The sequence below is a fragment of the Bison bison genome, unplaced genomic scaffold, assembly GCF_000754665.1.
Source record: "Bison bison bison isolate TAMUID 2011002044 unplaced genomic scaffold, Bison_UMD1.0 scf7180017864464, whole genome shotgun sequence".
Taxonomy (NCBI): Eukaryota; Metazoa; Chordata; class Mammalia; order Artiodactyla; family Bovidae; genus Bison; species Bison bison.
The window spans coordinates 5,318,869-5,338,583 of NW_011495025.1; the positions used below are offsets into that span (position 1 = coordinate 5,318,869).

The 19,715-nt window shown below is 39.1% G+C and overlaps 1 protein-coding gene across 6 annotated transcripts in view; it reads left to right on the top strand.

The window, feature by feature from the left end:
* FAM13A (family with sequence similarity 13, member A) overlaps positions 1-19,715 on the top strand; it is a 338,691-nt gene that overhangs the window by 12,352 nt on the left and 306,624 nt on the right. For 2 of the 6 annotated variants that reach the window (XM_010860155.1, XM_010860156.1), the window contains exon 1: positions 13,227-13,584. The exons of 2 other annotated variants lie outside the window; for them this stretch is intronic. In XM_010860155.1, coding sequence (XP_010858457.1) covers positions 13,558-13,584 — 27 coding nt within the window. In that variant the 5' untranslated portion in view covers positions 13,227-13,557. Of the gene's footprint in view, positions 1-13,225; positions 13,585-19,715 lie in introns of those variants that run through there. 2 more of the 6 variants (XM_010860160.1, XM_010860159.1) reach the window with 2 other exon arrangements.

Here is a 19,715-nt window from a genome sequence, read left to right on the forward strand (position 1 = left end):
CTTTTTACTTTTGATTGAAGGATTCCCTTTTGCATATTTTGAGAGTCTTTGCACATGACTATGAAATTTATTTTTCTCAGTTCAGTTTCTCAGTAGTGTCCAACTCTTTGCAACCCCATGGACTGCAGCACACCAGGCTCCCCTGTCCATCACCAACTCCCAGAGCTTACTCAAACTCATGTCCATCGAGGTGGTGATGCCATCCAACCATCTCATCCTCTGTCATTCCCTTCTCCTCCCACCTTAAATCTTTCCCAGCATCAGGGTCTTTTCCAATGAATCAGTTCTTCATATCAGGTGCCAAAGTATTGGAGTTTCAGCTTCAGTGTCAGTCCTTCCAATGAACACCCAGGACTGATCTCCTTTAGGATGGACTGGTTGGATCCCCTTGCAGTCCAAGGGACTCTCAAGTCTTCTCCAATACCACAGTTCAAAAGCATCAATTCTTCAGCACACAGCTTTCTTTATAGTCCAGCTCTCACATCCATACGTGACTACTGGAAAAACCATAACTTTGACTAGATTGACCTTTGTTGGCAAAGTAATGTCTCTGCTTTTTAATATGCTGTCTAGGTTGGTCATAGCTTTTCTTCCAAGGAACAAGCGTCGTTTAATTTCAAGGCTGCAGTCACCATCTGCAGTGATTTATCCCAGGCTACAGCAGTTAATTGCTTGACCACTAGGCATTTTGTGCTCAGTCACTAAACTGTGTCCAACTCTTTGTGACCCCATGGACTATAGCCTGCCAGGCTCTTTTGTCCATGGGGTTCTCCAGGCAAGAATACTGGAGTGAGTTGCCATTTCTTCTTCCAGGGGATCTTCCCAACCCAGGGACTGAACCCACATATCTTAAGTCTTATGCATCAGTAGGTGGATTTTTTTTTTTTGTTTTTATCACTCATGCCGCCTGGGAAGTCCACTAGGCATTTTACCATATTCCAGTGAAGGGGAACACACATTGTTATATATAAAGTGGGGATTTAGTAGCAATTCATATCTGTAAATAGTGATTAAATTATTTGTTGTGGTTATTTTAGTCACTAAGTCATGTCTCACTCTTCTGCGTCCCCATGGACTGTAACCTGCCAGGCTCCTCTGTCCATAGGATTTCCCAGGCAAAAATATTGGAGTGGGTTGCCATTTCCGTCTCCAGAGGATCTTCTCAACCCAGGAATCGAACCAGCATTTCCTGCATTGGCAGACAGATTCTTTACCTCTAAGCCACCCAGGAAGCCAAAACAAACAAATAGAGCTATAGTAACGTGAAATATTCCTACTGAACAGTTAGCTGCCACATGAATGTACAATAATCTTATAGTAATGCTCTTTCCGTCTTTCCTAACAGTCCATAATAGTCTAGCATATTCATGCATTTTAATGCTTTATAATTATAAATTATATCCATAAAAAGTCCACTGTTTGCAATGATGTTTTCTTAATAATTACTTTATTGTTAAATAAATAAGTGACATTTTGAGTTTTGATTCTGTTTGTACATCATTCCAGCAGTGGTTGGGCAAGTAATTTGATTTCTGAGTTTCAAATATCTTTTCATTATAAAATGGGAATGATGGCATTTGCATCCTATGTTTTTTTATGTTGATTGAATGAGATAATACAGGTAAATGTGCTGAGTAATTTTTTAAAATCTCTTTTGCTTTAGTATTTCTCAGTTGGAATATTGGTTTACTGTTTATTCCTTGTAATTAGCAGTGATGTTCATAATACGCCTTTACTCTTAGTCTTGTCACAACTGGAAATCAGATGTGTTCTAAAAAGGGATTTGCTGATTGTATTGTATTGCATTTGTGAGAACACTGATCTCAGAGAAGCCTGGGTTTGAAACGTAGCTTTGTCCATTGTTGGCTGTGTAAGTCTGAACCTTTGTTGATCTTCAGTCTCTCATTTGATAAACATGAATATTACCTATATTGTGGAATTGTTACCGTAACTAAATGAGAACATATGTGAAAGACTTTGGCAATAAACAAACATTAGTGATTGTTTCGGAGAAGGCAATGGCTCCCCACTCCAGTACTCTTGCCTGGAAAATCCCGTGGATGGAGGAGCCTGTGTGGGCTGCAGTCTATGGGGTTGCTGAGTCAGACATGACTGAGCGACTTAGCAGCAGCAGCAGCAGTGATTTTTTCCTATACCCCCTCACAAGTTAAAACAACCTTTAATTCTAGTTCTGGGAGTAATTATTCAGTTACTATTTTCTTATTAGCTCATGACTTATTTTTTTACTTTTCTGGATTTTTAAAAAATATTTGTTTAAACCATCTTATTTATTATAGTCTCACAATGAGTTAGGTACTGTGCTGACCACAGGTCATATATTTTAAAACATATTAATAAAAAATGTTTAGGTAACTAAATTCTTATTTTTAAACAATCAGAAGTAACTGCTTTAAGGATTTTAACTTAAGGGTTAAGATTTGAAAAATTCAGTGGAATCTTCCTGATTGAGGTTGAAAATAAGGAACTCAGATATTAAAGGCCACAAACATATTTTCCGTAAGCACTGCACTCCTTGTTTCTTCTGTTAGAGATTTTATGTGCTTGCAGATATAATTATAGAATGTAATTTTATGTTCTAATTTTTTATAAAAATATAAGTATTATTTTTCCAGTGGTCTTGAGATGTAAACGATGTAAACATTGTGTAAGTTTAAAGTACACAGCTTGATGACTTGATATAGGGGTATATTGTCGAATGATCACCACAGTAAGTTGAGTTATATCATCACCTCACATAGTTGCATTTTTTTTTCTTGTGATGAGAACTTTTAAGATCTACTCTCCAGAAGCTTTCAAATATACAACAATATTATTAACTAAAGTTGCCATGCTATATATTACATCCCCAGGACTTACTTTTCTCACAACTGGAAGTTTGCACCTTTTAACTACCTTTTTACTTCATCACATATTTATTATTCTTGACTCTTTCCTCCTTCAGATCTCCAAACTTTTTCTCTGAAATCCCTTAGAAGCTGTATTCATGTTCACACTTTTCAGTTCTTTGTCTGATGACTCTCCCGTAATCCCTATTTCTTTTAACTTTTAAATGATCCCAGAGTGCTTGCAGGGGCAATCCAAGATTTTGCTACACATTTAATACATTAATTGTGCAAATATTTATGTTATGAAACTTACCAAGAAATTGAATAAGATAATGCTCTATCCCTCAAGGAGTTCTCAATCTAGAAAAATAGGTTTGCAGACAAGAGCAGTGCCATGTGTAAATGTTATACTAGTGGTTGAAATCTGACATGGGTCCACCAAAGGGATAACTTTCATCAGGAATGCTAATGACACTGGTGCCAGGCATTGAAGTGAGTGTGTTACTTTCCCAAGTGGAAAGAGGAGACAAGGACGTTCTGGTGAACAAAGGTTCTAAAGTAGGAAAATATAAGCCTTACTTAATTCCTGGGCAACAGTGTATTCGTTTCCTATTGCTGCTGTGACAAATTACCACCAATTTAGTGACTTAACATAATTTTATTTATTGTTCAAAAGGTCTGAGGTCTGCAGTCAGTTTCACTGGGTTAAAATCAAGGTCATTCCTGTCCCTCTAGAGGCCACCTTCCTTCCTTGGCTGTGGCCTCTTCCTCTCTCTGCAAGCCAGTACCTTCAAATCTGAGTACAGTTCCTCCAGCTCTGACCCTCCTGTCGTCTTATAACGACTCATGTTATTAGAGGTGTCCCAGTGGTAAAGAATCTGCCCACAGTGTGGAAGACCCAGGTTCAATCCCTGGGTGGGGATCCTCTGGAGAAGGGCATGGCAACTCACTCCACTATTCTGCCCCAGAGAATTCCACAGACAGAAGAGCCTGGTGGGCTGCAGTCCATGGGATTGCAAAGAGTTGGACATGACTGAGTGACTAACATTACTACTGCCACCTTGCGATTAGGTGATGCAGGATAATCTTCCCCATCTCAAGATCCTTAATTTAACTACATCTGCAAAATCCTTTTGCCATGCAAGGTTACATATTCACAGTGGATATTAGGATGTGAACATGTTTGGGTGGTTATTATCCAGCCTACCATGATCAAAAGACTAGAGTTTAAGGTATATAATAGCAATAGCAATTTAAAAAAGAAAAAATGGCAATTGGAAAAAATTCTTGCCTGGAGAATTCCATGGACAGGAGACTGGCAGGCTACAGTCCATGGGGTCACAAAGAGTTGGAAACGACTGAGAATTTAATTTTAAAAAACCTTGAAGTTGTGTTAAGGAGTTTGGAATTTCATCTATATGCCTGCATTTTTTATTCTTATAAAAGTTAAAAGTATTGGATGCTCACTTCACTGTGCACACACTCAGAATCCAAATACAATTAGGTGGATGAACACAGAACCCTTGAACCCCATCTGTGGAGCCCTTAGACCTAAAAAGAAGCTGCAGGAGAGGAACACAGTAAAAACCTGTTTCAGAAATATAGGGTTGTAATTGTACCAGAGAGATACTGATGAGATCCGCATTTAAAATATTTAAATATTTTAAATGGCCGTGGGAACAGAGAGGAAATTGCTTTGAAAAACTTTTAAGAAGTAGAATAAATAGGCTGTGGAGATTTTCTACTACTACTACTACTAAATCGCTTCAGTTGTGTCCGACTCTGTGCAAGCCCATAGAAGGCAGCCCACCAGGCTCCCCCGTCCCTGGGATTCTCCAGGCAAGAACACCGGAGTGGGTTGCCATCTCCTTCTCCAATGCATGAAAGTGAAAAGTGAAAGTGAAGTCGCTCAGTCGTGTCTGACTCTTCGCTACCCCATGGACTGCAGCCCACCAGGCTCCTCCGTCCATGGGACTAGATTTTCTAGGGAGGGATTAAAAGAAGCCAGAGGAGGCTGAAGCAACCTTTGAGATGTTTATGAAAATGATCCTACTGTACATTTCCTACTGAAATTTTTTCCTACTTTGTGCTGACTTCTGGAGTCTACCTGAAATCAAATGCAACTTTCTGTTCAAACATGTTGTTTGCCAGCTAATTAATATCTCCTTTTAGTAGGGTCACTGTATAACAAGTAGTCCCAATTAGGACAATGATTTTTAGAGCCATTTTTAAAATATTAAGTCAAACTTACTTTAAAACACCAAGCTAAAATTTGTATTTCTTTATAGCTTCCGAGGCCAAAGGTATAATCGCTTCACTAATACAGTTACTTAAACCAAAGGTGAGAAAGAATTCAAAATTACTTTTGAAGAGAGACAAAAAGCCTCAAGTTTCTTGTGGTTCTGGATTTATACAGCAAATTTGAAGACTGAATCAACACTGGCAGTGACTCACATTATTTTCAGTGCATGGGGATGATGAAAGAAAATTCAGCACATGAGAGGAAGATAAGGAAACCCCCTTCATGGACAGTTTTTTCTTACTGCTACTTAAGGCTGTAGTCCAGAAAGTCCCCCAGTACATAGAGTATGCTGGGGTGGTCAACAAAGCCCTCCTTAATTCCCATTTCATGAACTGGCCCACGGGACTTTGCCCTGGTGTTAGTGCAGAGGGGAGTGAAAAGATCTTTTCCAGCGCAAGACAGACTTGGGTGAGTCTGGGTTCTTAGGACCCTTGGGGAGAGGATCCTTCTGATACCCTGGCAATAGCCTTTGCTGGCGTCTGCCTACAACGCGGAAGACCCGGGTCCAGTCCCTGGGTTTGGAAGATCCTCTGGAGAAGGAAATGGCAACCCACTCCGGTACTCTTGCCTGGAAAATCCCATGGAGAGAGGAGCCCGGTAGGCTAAAGTCCATGGGGTCGCAAAGAGTCAAACACGACTGAGCAACGTCACTCACTCACTCACTCTTAACCTCAGCTTTCCCATAGCACTTTTAAGAGTAAAAGGGGACCCGATTAATAATTACATTAAGTCAGCAAACATAAATTGAAACTCTCCCAGGCAAACTGGAGTACCCACATTATTAGGCACTGCTCCAGTGTCCTGGAAAACAAAACTTTAAAATCATTTTCCATACCTCTCTTGATTAGGTTGATATCTTTTTTGCCTCTTAAGTTAATTATTCATCTTAAGAGTTCTTTCTACAAAATTCATGTGACTTATTATCCTTCACTACATGAATTCAAGACCTGTTCATCTCAGCTGGATTATTACTAACAGAGTCCATTTATCTGTAAGGAGTCTCCTTCCTATCCTAGCACCTTCTCATCAGATGTTCAGGTGAATATGACACTAGTTGGGCTTCCCTGGTGGCTCCGATAGTAAAGAATCCACCTGCAGGAGACCTGGGGTCGATCCCTGGGTTGGGAAGATCCCCTGAAGGAGGGCATGGCAACCCACTCCGGTATTCTTGCCTGGAGAATCCCCATGGACAGAGGAGCCTGGTGGGCTACAGTCCATGGGGTCACAAAGAGTCTGACATGACTGAGCAACTAAGCACAGCACAGCAGCCTGGCACCAGTTTACACAAGCTGTTCATTCTACTTAAGAACTTAGAGTAGTTTCTCATTGTTTATGAGGTCAAGCCAGTGTTTCTTTGCTTTTCCAGTTAGTGTCAGTTCCCCTGTTCATCACACAGACCCACGTTAGATGCCTTCTTTTTCCCCTTCCGTCCTAGTCAGTGACCTCTGTATAAGTCAGCTCAACACCTGCCTTCTTGGTGGTCTAGCTCCAATCACTTTCGTCCATCCCATCTTGTTCTGTCTTCCAATTTTAGACTTTTCTCAAAGACTAAGTTCACATTTCAAATTTGATTATACAATTTAGTGTTTTATATTTGGTAATTGAAGGATTAAGACTCAAGTGCCTTCAGGAGCCATAAGATAGTTGTAAACTGAAGCTGGCAGAATGACAGACAGTAGGTATTGAGTGCCTGGATAATCCTATGGGTAGAGAAGCCTGGCAAACTACAGTCTGTGGGGTTGCAAAGAGTTGGACACAACTGAGCAACTGAGCATGCACACACATGTTGATTGCTAGCAATAGTGATGTTCACCCATGTAGAGGTCCATGGCCTTTCAAATCACTATGGAAGTGATACAAAATGGTCAAACAGAATACCTTCACAAATTGTGCAATTGATGTCCTAAATATTTTTACATACACTTCATAGTTCAAGTAATACACCGTTTCCTGTACATCTCTTTAGCCATAATTCCTAGAATATTAATAAGGTATACATTGTGCTTTGTATATAAGTGCTTGTGAAATTGAAAAGTTAAATTGTGGCTTTAACAAATTTATTGGGAAAGTAAAACTTTTCCAAAAAATTGAGTATTAAATAAATAAGCTATGAGGATATATTGTATAACACAGGGAATATAGCCAATATTTCATAGTAACTATAAATGGAGTATAACCTTTAAAGTTGTGAATCATTTTGTTGTACAATCGAAACATATAATGTTGTAAATCATGTATCAGATCAGATCAGTTGCTCAGTCGTGTCCGACTCTCTGCGACCCCATGAATCGCAGCCCGCCAGGCCTCCCTGTCCATCACCAACTCCCGGACTTCTATACCTCAATTTAAAAAAAAAGAAATAAAATGTGACTATTCTCTTGTTTCCCAGGCCTGAGGCTAGGAGGATTACCATAGATATTTAGTGCTTCCTGTTCCCAAATCAGCCCTCTTGTCAACTTCGTAGTGGGCTGGGCCCTGATTTTCTCCTCCTATGGAGATTGGTGTGGTGGATCTGCTTTGGCTTCCAAGCAAGAAGGAAATTATGTCAAGCAGTCTAGCCTCAGCCAAGAGGCATGCTGAGAGTTGAAGCAGAGTTATAAATAGGACTAGAAGAAGGGGCAGTAGGAAGCTAGCAAGGAAGTAATAGAAATGCAGATCAAACAATGCAGCTTAAAGAATGACCCACAGATTCGGGGTTTCTAAACTTTGGGTCGTGTCCAAGAGTAATGAGATCAATACTCAAAACCTGAAAAGACAGCTGAATTTTTTACTATTGTAGTAAGGGAAAGCTATGCTGGTCAGGCAGTCTTGTGAGCAGAGCAGATGGCTATCTTAAGAAGTGTGGAATTAGAATTGGTGCAGTTTTGAGGGGTGTTGGCTTCATCTGAAGGAGAGTGGTTACTCCAATAAGGTGTTTATTGATTGGTTGGCACTCAGAGGCATGTTTATTAGAACTTTCTTTGTTGGCCAGAAGTGATGGGTTGGCTTAAAAAAAAAACGATCGGTTTACTGAAGCAGGTTACCAGTTGAACAGATTTAAATTAGTTATTTTGGTTATTGGTTTCCCTGGCTACAAAGTAATCAGTCTTTTCCTAGGACCATGGTAATTGTTTTTCTCCTGAAGTGGAATGGAAATGCATCTAAATTCAGAACAGAGAGGAGATCATCAGCTTTAAACTGGTCCTTTTTCAGGGAAGCCTTTCAGAAAATACATAGGAGAAGGTTCAAATGTAGCTGTTGTCACAAAGCAGATTAACACACCCAATAAAGACTTCATTCCTACTGTTTTCTAAGGAACCAGAGTCCATAGACTAGTCTTTCAGTAGGTATATGAGGACTCTAATGCCCAGTAATGAGCAAGGGTCAGTGAACTTTATAAAGGGTCAGATGTAAATATTTTAGACTTTTGGGTCATATGTTCTGTCTGTGTTGCAGCTGCTCAGTTCTGCCATGGTACTGCTACTGCCAGAGTATCCGTATGCATGTGTAAACAGATGCGTGTGACCAGATTTGGTCTGGAGCAGCTGCATTTGGCAGGGCTTTCCTGGTGGCTCAGTGGTAAAGAATCCACCTGCCAGTGCAGGAGACTCAGGAGACACAGGTTCAATCACCTGAAGAAGGAAATGGCAACCCACTCCAGTATTCTTGCCTGGGAAATCCCATGGATAGGAGCTGGGCAGGCTATAGTCCTTGGGGTCACAAGAGAGTTGGACACAATTTAGCAACTCAACAATGACAACAACAAAGCTGTATTTGGCACTCAGGCTAGTTTGCTGACCCTGATATAGAACAAGTGCATCCACTGTGAGGGATCCAAACACCAAAATATCTGAACCCTTCTGTCTGACAGAGAGTATGTAAATACTAAATAGTTGCTGACTGGCTGACTTCTGATATACTGTCTAGCCGAATGTCATTGATTCTGGGCCAGGTTGGGAGTCTCATTGAGAAATAGCTGGGATAGGGCAGGAGCTGGAGTAATGAATCCAGCTTGGAGTCTTTTTTGGACCCCAAAAAAGTCTCCACTGTCCCATTTCTAATGGGCCACCAGTGCTTCATGCTACAGTTGCCACCTACCACACAAGCCACCCTGATATTTGCTGGTCCTTGCTACATGGCTGATGGTACTGTGTCTACAGGCTGCTGCTCTTCTTCTGGCATCTGTTATAGCTACTCCCGGTAAAGAGATTGTGCCCTTTGATATCCATTAGCTCTGCCATCTGACATTAGAGGGACTGGCTTCAAAGCATTTTTTTAGGTGTTTTGGAGGCTGGAGGATGACCTGGTCCTTTTCCTCCATGAATCTTCCCAGGTCAAAGGGTGATTTAAATGACAGTGTCCAAGGGGCCTGACCATCCATTGTGAAATAACCTTGACATCTTTCTCCAGGGTACCCAGGAATCTTCTTGAAAATAGGACATCTTTTGTCCTGGCCGTGCTTTTTCAGCATTTTTGGAAGTAGTCATAGAGTTAGCCCACCAGAGCAGATTCTTCAGTAAAGCACTTTAAAAAAATCCCTCTATCCTTTCTAGGAAGAATCAGTAGTTCATATAAGCAAATCTCTTGACTGTGGCTTGTGTATCTTAAGTTCTTTATAAATCAATAATCAGGAATATACGTGTATGACTGCTCAGAGAGCTTTCTGGAATTAATTGAACTCTACTATTGCTTTCATTCATTTGAGGGTCAGGAAAATAGTAATATTTCAGGCTATGATAACAGATATATTCTACGAAGAAACAAACTTTGTAGTCAAGATAGCCTTCTGGTGCTTTTTGTTAAATGGCCTATTCAGGGTTTCTTTTAACAAATGATATCTAGTCACCGCAGAAAAATAAGGATAAAAATTTGTTATCACAGTACTATTTTTACTTTATAATGGTATTTAAGAAGTTACTGAAATTAGGACTAAATTTTTTCCCTCCTTCCATCGTCCTTCTATAGTATTATCCAAAAATAGAAAAAAGATAAATATATACCTATTAGAAACAATAACAGAAAGTATAATTTTTGATTCTCGAATTTGATCTGATATTACTGAATGCTTTTCAAATTCATCATTAAAAATTGGAAGAAGAGCAATAATTTTGAAAGAGATGGAGAACGAAAAAAGACTATTTTTGTTTGATATTTAAATCAATTATAAAGTTAAATACCTGTGGCAGATTCATTTGATATATGGCAAAACCAATATAATATTGTAAAGTTAAATAAAATAAAATTAAAAAAAGAAATTATTCAAATATTATAAAAATGATTTAGAACTAGGATAAAAAACTAGATAGAATATACTAGCCTGAAAAATATACCCCAGTATGTACATGTACATGTGTGTGTATTTATGAATTTAATATATAGTATACATAGTATCACAAGTGGGAAATGAAAAATTTGCCGAATACATGGTACGGAGTCCTTTTATTGAGTATATGAATTAGGCTAAAGACAAACTTGTTCTATATACATGCATGTATATTCACATATAGGACCTTCAAATATAGTATCTTACCGGGAGTCTTGTTTCATTCTCACATAAATTTTATTTGGTCTAGTCTTATAAGAATGCTGTACTCCTCAAGGTCATTCAGAGGTCTAGGGTTTGTTCTATCAAGTTACTCTGTCATCTTCTGGGACATTGTCCATCTTCTCCATGGTCAAAGCTAGGTTTCTGGTGCATCCTCATTCCAGCTTGTGATGAAGGGGAGGGGATTGTGATGAAAGGGAGGGAGAGTAAACGTGAAGCAAGGAATTTCCTATTAAGCATAGGACACAGAAGGTGCACATATTCTATTCGTACACATTCTGTTCATGCAGATCTGATCACTTGGCCCTGTCTACCTGTGTGAATGGTTAGGAAATGTCATCTCCAGCTGGGTAACTGTGGGCTCAGCCACAACTCGGGGGAAGAAAGAGCTCCAATATTATCAGAAAGAGAGATGATATATACTGGAGAGAGTTAACAATCTGGACCATAGTAGTTATATGAAAATAAAACATCAATTTAGATCCTATCTTTTACCATACTTTGAAACAATTCCAAGTAGAAATATATAGTCAAACCATGTGATAAGCATCCAAAATTGTTAGCATAGCATAGCACCGGGCAAATGGTAATAAAAATCAGTGCTTTATTACAATGACCTTATAAAAGAGACTGCAATGGAAAAGACTCCATTTGGTAAACCAAATAGATCAAAGAGAGTTCACAGAATAAGAAGTACAAATGACTAATAAGGATTTTTCATATCTTTAATGTTATGATAAAAAAGAAATATAAGTTTGAAAATGAGAAATCATTTTCACTAAATTAGGAAATACTTTACAAAATATTCAGACCTTGGATAGGGTAAGTTGAAGAATAAAAATTGCCAGAGCCAGTGTGTGTCAGGAGCCTTGATACATGTTCATATTCTCTGTGATCCAGAAATTTCATTTTCAGGAGTCTTTACTAGAAAGAAAAAGATCAGATTGAGAACAAAGCATTATTTAAAATCATACACAGATAAAATTGGAAACCATATAAATGTCTAAAAACATTTTAGGGAAAGTGACTAAATGGTTATATATACAGAATGTAGTATTATGCATGATTAAAATAGTTTATAGCACTAACAATATGGGATCTGATGAGATGTTAAGTAAAAATATTAGGATTTAAAATGATCAGAAATTGGATTTAAATTACATTTTAAAAAAAGCATAGAAAAGATCCTGGAAGTAAATATGTTAAATGTTTCTGGGTGTCCTCTGTTATTCTTTTGCTACATCTTGACTTCTTTATTAGCATCTCTAATTTATTAATCAAAAGGTTTCTTTACTGACTCCTCCCTCCCACCATTGGATGATCTAGGAGAAAAGGTACATACGTTGTCGGTAAGGTATATAGCGCCTGGCCCAGTGTAGGTAATGCATATTGATTGGGTAACGTTGGGTGATGGGCCTTGAGATGACCTAATTTTTTTATTTTTCACCATGGACCAGCAATATATATAATCAGAAAAAGAAGACAAATTTTGTGTTAGAAAAAGTTTATGTTACGATTTTCTTTAGTAATCAGCCTAGTTTTCTAATGGTTGAACGGGAAGCAGAGTGATTAAAGTCTAGATTAATGAAGAAGTGAAAAAAAAATGTATCTTTGTAATAGGATTCTGTCCATTGTCCCACCACCATTCCCTTGTATGGCCTTGGGATTGTGTTGCTGTGCCTTGTGAAAGTAGAATCTGTGCAGTGTTACATGTGCACCTATGGAAATAAAACATAGTTGGTCAAGTCTTATGGATCGCTTAATACGATTTGCTGTCTTGGCTCCTTTGCAGGTACTCTTGGTTGGCTGCAGTTAAACAAAGAATACTATATTTGGAGAAAAGTATTGTAATTGGATCTGATTTCATTTTTCCCTTTTCCTCCTACCTCCTCCCCTTAAGAGTAAATATTAATATGTTTTGTAGTTGGGGGCAATTAAAGTCTTTTAAAGTTGGGTCAGGTGAAACTTCCCATGTAATACTTGTTACCATTCTCTTAAATGTGCCAGTTAAAAAGATTTGACAGAAAAGCGGTAATTAAAAAAAAAGTACCATTTCCTTCTGGCTTGTATGAAATGGATATTTTTACCTATCCGCTCAAATATTTGGAAATTGTCAAATGAGATTTTCTAATGATACAGCATATGGGGTAGAAAATTCTGGAAAAGTCAGCTGGAGGCTAACTTTCCAGACCATAAATCGCATATGTTGAACTGTAGATGTCTAGAAACATGTTGTCTGTGTTTATCACCAATGTATGTAAGATAATCTGAAGCTAATTAGAAGCAGTATGTAACAGTTAAATAAAGTAGAGCGTTCTCATTTGGAGCAATGCTGACAGAATAAAGGTGGAAGGAAGAAAATTTTGATAAAATTTAACTGATTCTTCCTTAGAAAAGTGAGGAATATGCTTTCAGATTTAAACCTGAGTGTAAATAGATGAATTTTTCTTAGAGATGAGTATCGATGGAAGCAAATGTGCCTTTGCTTTCTGCACTTAGTTAAATGTGTTAATAAATGAACACCACCTGTTAAGGTAATTGGTGCTTTCTGAACCGAAGAAGCCTGTGTGTGGCATCTAACAAGTCAGGTTTAAGAAAAAGATGTCAGCGACTTAAGACCCAGGTCACGTGACTCCGTCAGTTCACCAGTCCTAGAAGCTGTGGATCAAATTTCAACTCCAGGCAGTCCTCCCAGCCATGTGGGTTTAGCCAAATCAGAAGCAAACCCACACTTCCGAAAATGTTAGGAGCTGCCCTGGACTTTCCGTGGGGCCTCTGGATCTGGAGCTGTGTTTTATATCAGAGCATATCGACCAAATGGAATTCTAGTGTTTTGCTGCTGTTTTGATCATTTCATCCAGCCTCCGTCAGATCTGCCAGGCGAGATGGGGGCTGGAGCTCTCGCCATCTGTGTGAGTACAGGCCGCCTCTGTCTCGGTGGACGCTGCCAGGGCCCAGGAGAGGCCTCTGCCCTCCTGGTTTGGAGGAGATGTCTGTGTGACTTTGTTTTTCCTTCTTAGGAGGTGTGGGGAGATTTGTTAAGTTAAATTCCTAACTATTCACATGGACATTCAGCAGTATTTGGGGTGGTATTCCATGTTATCGTCCAGTTTCCTTTTCCACATGAAGGAAGATGTGTGCTGAGTTTACTCAGTTAAGTAAACTTACATACTGTATGTAGATCACTCTCCAGTGTTTTATTTATTTTTTTTCCAGTGTTTTAGACTTTGTTGTTCTGAGTTAAGTATGAGTTAAATTGTAGTTATTAGAAATATCTTGTGCCTAGATTTAGAGCAAACTAAAAGAATTAAAATAACCGTCAATGTCTTTGCTTCCAAGAATGTATGTAACATTTTTCTATTTCACATTTTTGTTTTAATTTAGTAATTCTAGAATTTTTGTTTTAGCATGGTTGCTAAAAGTGATGGTGAAAGAGCTAAGTTGATAAACGTGTGTAAATCCTTAACCACCCGTACAAACTTCTGGTTATAATACAGTAGCAGTAATAAAAAACACGGATATAAAATCCATGGAGAAAGGTGTGTATTTCTAGGGCTGAAATTCATGAATTTTCAAAAAAAGCAATTCTCTTGGTGCTTACGAGTACCCTTTTGCAATAACCCAGTATATCTACAATTACATAAATTACAGAATGCTGTAATTACATCTTTTTAAATAATACACAGAAAATACATCTATCTCAAATTGGTACTGTTTTCCAAGGGGCATTTTATTTGTCCTGGAGGTTTACTAAATGAGAAATAGCTTACTCTGTATTATCATCTTTAACTGCTCTCTAGTGTTTCATCACATTTTGATCAGATCCTGTGAAGTGTCAGAATGAACTGTATTTTTGTTGTAGTTCTGGTGGCATCCTAAAATATCTAGAAACATCTGGGAAATTTTTGACACGTAGGCCCAGAGTGGCCACCAGATGGTGCACTAACCCCATGGATTGAATTTTTTTAGTAAAACTGTAGGAAAACTCCCTGGTTTTCAGCTCAGAACTTCTCAGCATCCTGTGTCTTCCTAACTCTTCCTTTCAGCCCCGATGCTTGGTTGCCTGTAGCATCTAGGTGCGCAGCTGGGAATCTTTTTATCACTCCAAAGACTTTCCTTCAAGATCTTATTTTTCTTTGTGGAAAATAACGAGCTTATATTTGACAGCACAGGTCTGCATTTTTCCAGCTTTATGAAAGAGAGACTTTAGAGCTGGAAATGTATACAGTAAAGCAGCAGATTGACCTATTAGCCCTGACATTTGCAGACATCTTATTGTTTGATTGGATCTTTGCTACTTGCTCTTATTCTACATATATTGGTCTCTGCTGCTGCTGCTAAGTCGCTTCAGTCGTGTCCGACTCTGTGCGACCCCACAGACGGCAGCCCACCAGGCACCCCCGTCCCTGGGATTCTCCAGGCAAGAACAACACTGGAAGGGGTTGCCATTTCCTTCTCCAATGCATGAAAATGAAAAGTGAAAGTGAAGTCACTCAGTCGTGTCCAACTCTAGCAACCCCCTGGACTGCAGCCCACCAGGTTCCTCCATCCATGGGATTTTCCAGGCAAGAATACTAGAGTGGGGTGCCATTGCCTTCTCCATATTGGTCTCTACCTTGACTAAAATGCAGACTAACCCATATACAAAATTCCATATTTTTCCTTAATTTATATCCAAAACATATACAAAATTTCATTTAAGGTTGATATAGAAATCTTACAATTTAAGAGATTATTTGCTCCCAGGAGAAATAATTCTTAATCATTCCTACTCTTTAACTTTAGCTTGGTCTTTGATTGTGCTGTGTCCCAATTTTACTTTAGGGGGAAGCACAGTTTTAGGAATCGAAGCATGGTATTTCTGGAAAAAAGGCTATTGAAGATGAAAACACTTTATGTTTCTGACAGAAAAGTGAGAACTTTAAACATAAATGAATTCATGTGGGCTCATAAACTTAATAGTTTGGAACTTTGCTGCCTAGACATATGTGTAGTAACTGCTCAGTATCCTGTTACTGAAGATAGCTGTTCTTCAGACAAAATAATTGAGTACCAAATGTTTGTAAAGTGTGTGTGTGGGTGTCTGTGAATGAATTCTTGAAATGGGAAGACAGGTTTAAAGATTTTCAATTCCTAGTTCTATTGACTTTCTCATCCTCATTTCCTTTTGATATTTTCTGTTTCCCAAATTGCTAGTGCTGTTAGTAAAACTGTAATGAACTCAGAAACTTACTTAAATACATAGAAGAGGTTGATTCTTTACTGGGACATACTTACTTTTCCTCAGTAATCACCCCCAGGCAGAACAGGAAACTTACACTTGCCAACTGGCATTATCTTAGTTTCTTCTAGTTTTTAATACATTTTTGGATGACTCAAGCCTTCTCAGATGAATCCTGAGTCTTTCAGATTCCCTGCCCTTCCAGGTGTTCTGTCCAAGGTGCCATGTGGTCAGTTTGAGGATAGGTGGGCTGAGACTGGGGAGTGGATGTTCTAATGGATGAATAAAGGGGGGATCTTGAATGCCTATGTATAGGTTCTTATACTCTTGACTGTTCTGCTGTGTGAGTGAATTTAGGGACCAAGTCAGTGACTGGTGAATTTGGGGCTCAGTTCTCTTGGTATTGTCAGGTCCCGGCTATCATTCTGTCCTGACTTAGCCCCAACTCTTGGTAGTGCTGGCTACAATTTGAGGGGTATCCCAGGTTTTATAGCCTTTGTCCCTAATGTGGGCACATCCACTCCTGTAGCTTCACCACCTGGTGCTATCAGCTACCTTATTATACACATAGCGCAGACAGGCCACAGTACAAAAAGGCTTTCGGACCAAATCAGGATACTCTTGTAGATTTATTGCACCAACCTAAGACACCGAACATGGAGAAGGCTATGGCACCCCACTCCAGTACTCTTGCCTGGAAAATCCCATGGATGGAGGAGCCTGGTGGGCTGCAGTCCATGGGGTCGCTAAGAGTCGGAAACGACTGAGCGACTTCACTTTCACTTTTCACTTTCATGCATTGGAGAAGGAAATGGCAACCCACTCCAGTGTTCTTGCCTGGAGAATCCCAGGGACGGGGGAGCCTGGTGGGTTGCCTTCTATGGGATCACACAGAGTCGGACACGACTGAAGTGACTTAGCAGCAGCAGCAGCAAGACACCACATAAAGCAAGGGGGAAAAGATGAGGTAGGTTTACCTACTTGGAAAGGGTTTAAATGGGACCAAAAGACGACACTCCCCAAGTCCTGTGTTACATAATGTTCATCTTTCCTGTCTTTCTTGCCTTCTTGGCCATATCAACCTTCTTTGATCATGTTACATTTTTGAAGACCAGTATTGAGTGTGAGCTGGCTCAGCAGATGGAGGGGGCAAGTGTGCCTAGGTATAATTGTAACTTGCTAAGACATCACTGCACAGCTATGAATTTTTATGTGCATATCTCAGGCAGAAAGCGCATGGGGCCAGAATGGGTAAAATCAATGGGCGACTTAGTAAAGACATAAATAATTGGTGTCTCATAAATATCAGGTGCTTAACTTGGTTCTTTCATCTCTTTTTAATCATCTTCAACTTTTTCTGTGTAGAATATGTCTACCAAGCTATCCTATGTCCTATGTACTGTCAACACTTAGTTCTATCTGTTCTCCTTACAGTTTCTCTTATTCTCAATTTAGCTGAACCAAATCTTCCTAAATAATACAGCAAACAAATATTATGTAAGAGCAGAGTTTCAAGACTATCAGAGATATCATCTTGGTAGTTTCTAGTTTGATTATTTGGTACCAATTTCCTCCCATGCAGACTACATTTAGGTTTTTTAAATGCCATACTGAATTTCATTTTTTTAAAGCTTTATTTGAGATTTTTGAAAAGCATGGGCTTTGTTTGGAGCCTGGCATACCTGAGTTTAAATATTGGTTATGTTACTATACTCTGATCTCAGACATTATTGAGCAGTATGCTACCTTGATAGTAGATTTTGGGGACTATTTGACCATCTGTTTAACTTCTTAGCATAATTTCTGTCATCTAGTAGGCAACCCTGGTGGCTCAGATGGTAAAGAATCTGCCTGCAGTGTGGGAAACCTGGGTTTGATCTCGGGGTTGGGAAAGTCCCCTGGAGGAGGGCATAGCAACCCATTCCAGTATTCTTGCCTGGAGAATCCTCACAATCAGAGGAACCTGGTGGGCTACAGTCCATGGAGTGTCAAAGAGCTGGACACAACTGAGCAACTAAGCACAGCACAACAGCACAGTAGGCAGCAGTTTGGACAGAAAGGATCATGTCTTATTTGCATTACTTGCTTTTTGCTCAGGACTGGGCAGTAGTAGTTGTTCAATAAACATTTGCATAGGACAGATCAGTCATGGCCTAGGTTTTGCAGTTCCCTGGGTATATTTTATTTTTGAAGACCTTCAAGAATCTGAGAATGTATCTGCAAAGGCATCTGTCTTCTTGGTGGTGTTTTTTGTGTGTAAATGCAGTTTTCTATTAACAAGAATTAGTAGGACAATTATAAATGTTTTGTACTTTTAACTGTTTGAGTCTCCAATTGAGTATCTCAAGAATTCTTACTGTGAAGTCACATGTAGTCAAAAGATCCCACACATCCATTCCATCTCAGATGATGTTCAGTCTGGCCAGTGTGTAGCTTTCTCTCAGGTGGGCTTCTCTTCAGGTAATCTGCTTCGATCGAAGTAACTAGCACTGCATGTTCCAATAGATAAAGCTTGAAATCTCAGTAGCTTGAGGCATGAAAATTAACTTGTAGATAACTCAGAATCTCATGCAAGTTGTCAGAATCTCTCTCCCATCTGGTGGCTCTGGTATGTAGGCTTACTCCATTCTGTGATCTCTTTATTATCTTAGCATATTAGCATGTATCCCCTAAGTTATCTGAGGAAAAGAAATGGAGGAGGCACACACGCTTTTTATCTGTCTCACTCTGGAAGTGACTCATTACTCTTCTCATGATTCATTGCTTTGAACTAGTCACATGTTCCCACCTAAATGCAAAGATAGTTGGTTCATGTGTAAACAGACAGTCTCCCTGGCGGTAACCTAAATTGCTCAAACCAAACAAAGAGAAGGACATATGTTCCATGATTAGGGTAGCAGTCTGTCCCCAACTCCCTACTGAATGTAAACAATGAATTAAGTACACCAAGTGCTGCTGGCAGATACGAAGAGAGAAGGCAGCCTAAAGACCTGCTTTTAGATAATTGATTAATAAATGGCAAGTAGTGGTGACATTCACAAGCCATTGCACCTACCAAGTTAGGCTTCCATTCCTCTCAACTCCTTAGTAGTAGTTTAATGTGTTAGTAAATGTCATTATTATTTTAGCTAGTTCAAGCTGGAATTTCAGTTGCTTGCATCAGAAACAACTAATACACCTCATCATTTGGTGGCTTACTGTTTTGTGGTTTGGGGAAGCTCATCATGCATTGGAATGAGGCAGGATTTGAAAGGCTGGAGACAGGGCTTTGAGTCTTGGCTCAGCCACTTCCTGGCTTGCCCAACATGACCCTGAGCAAGACGTTTAACCTCTCACTTCCCATCTGTCACAAGGGGGTATTGAACTGGATTGTTGTGAGAAACCAAACAAACACTAATGTGAAAATACATTGTGAACAGTACAGCATCATAAAGTATTATCTTTGTTGCATGGCTATCTGCTTGCCTTAAGGTGGTGTCCTTAATACTATCATTATCTGTCTTAAATAATACAAAAGGAACTCTATGATCTGAAGGGACTATTTATATTATTGGATTTAGATCAAATTTCAAACAGGATTAAACATTTAATTTTGTTTTTTTTTAAGCAATAAACCAAGTACTGAAGATGACTAGATTAATGGTCCAAAGATGTGTATGTCTTCACATTTAAATTGTGTTGCAAGGAGAATTTTCATCTTTGCCCTTCAGAATCAGAAGTCAAAATAGGTCAATAACAGAGTGATAGAGAAATGTATTTACTCAGTGTGGATAAAGTCAGTAGTATCTAGGTTATTTCAGGTTTTTTTTTTTTTTTTTTTTT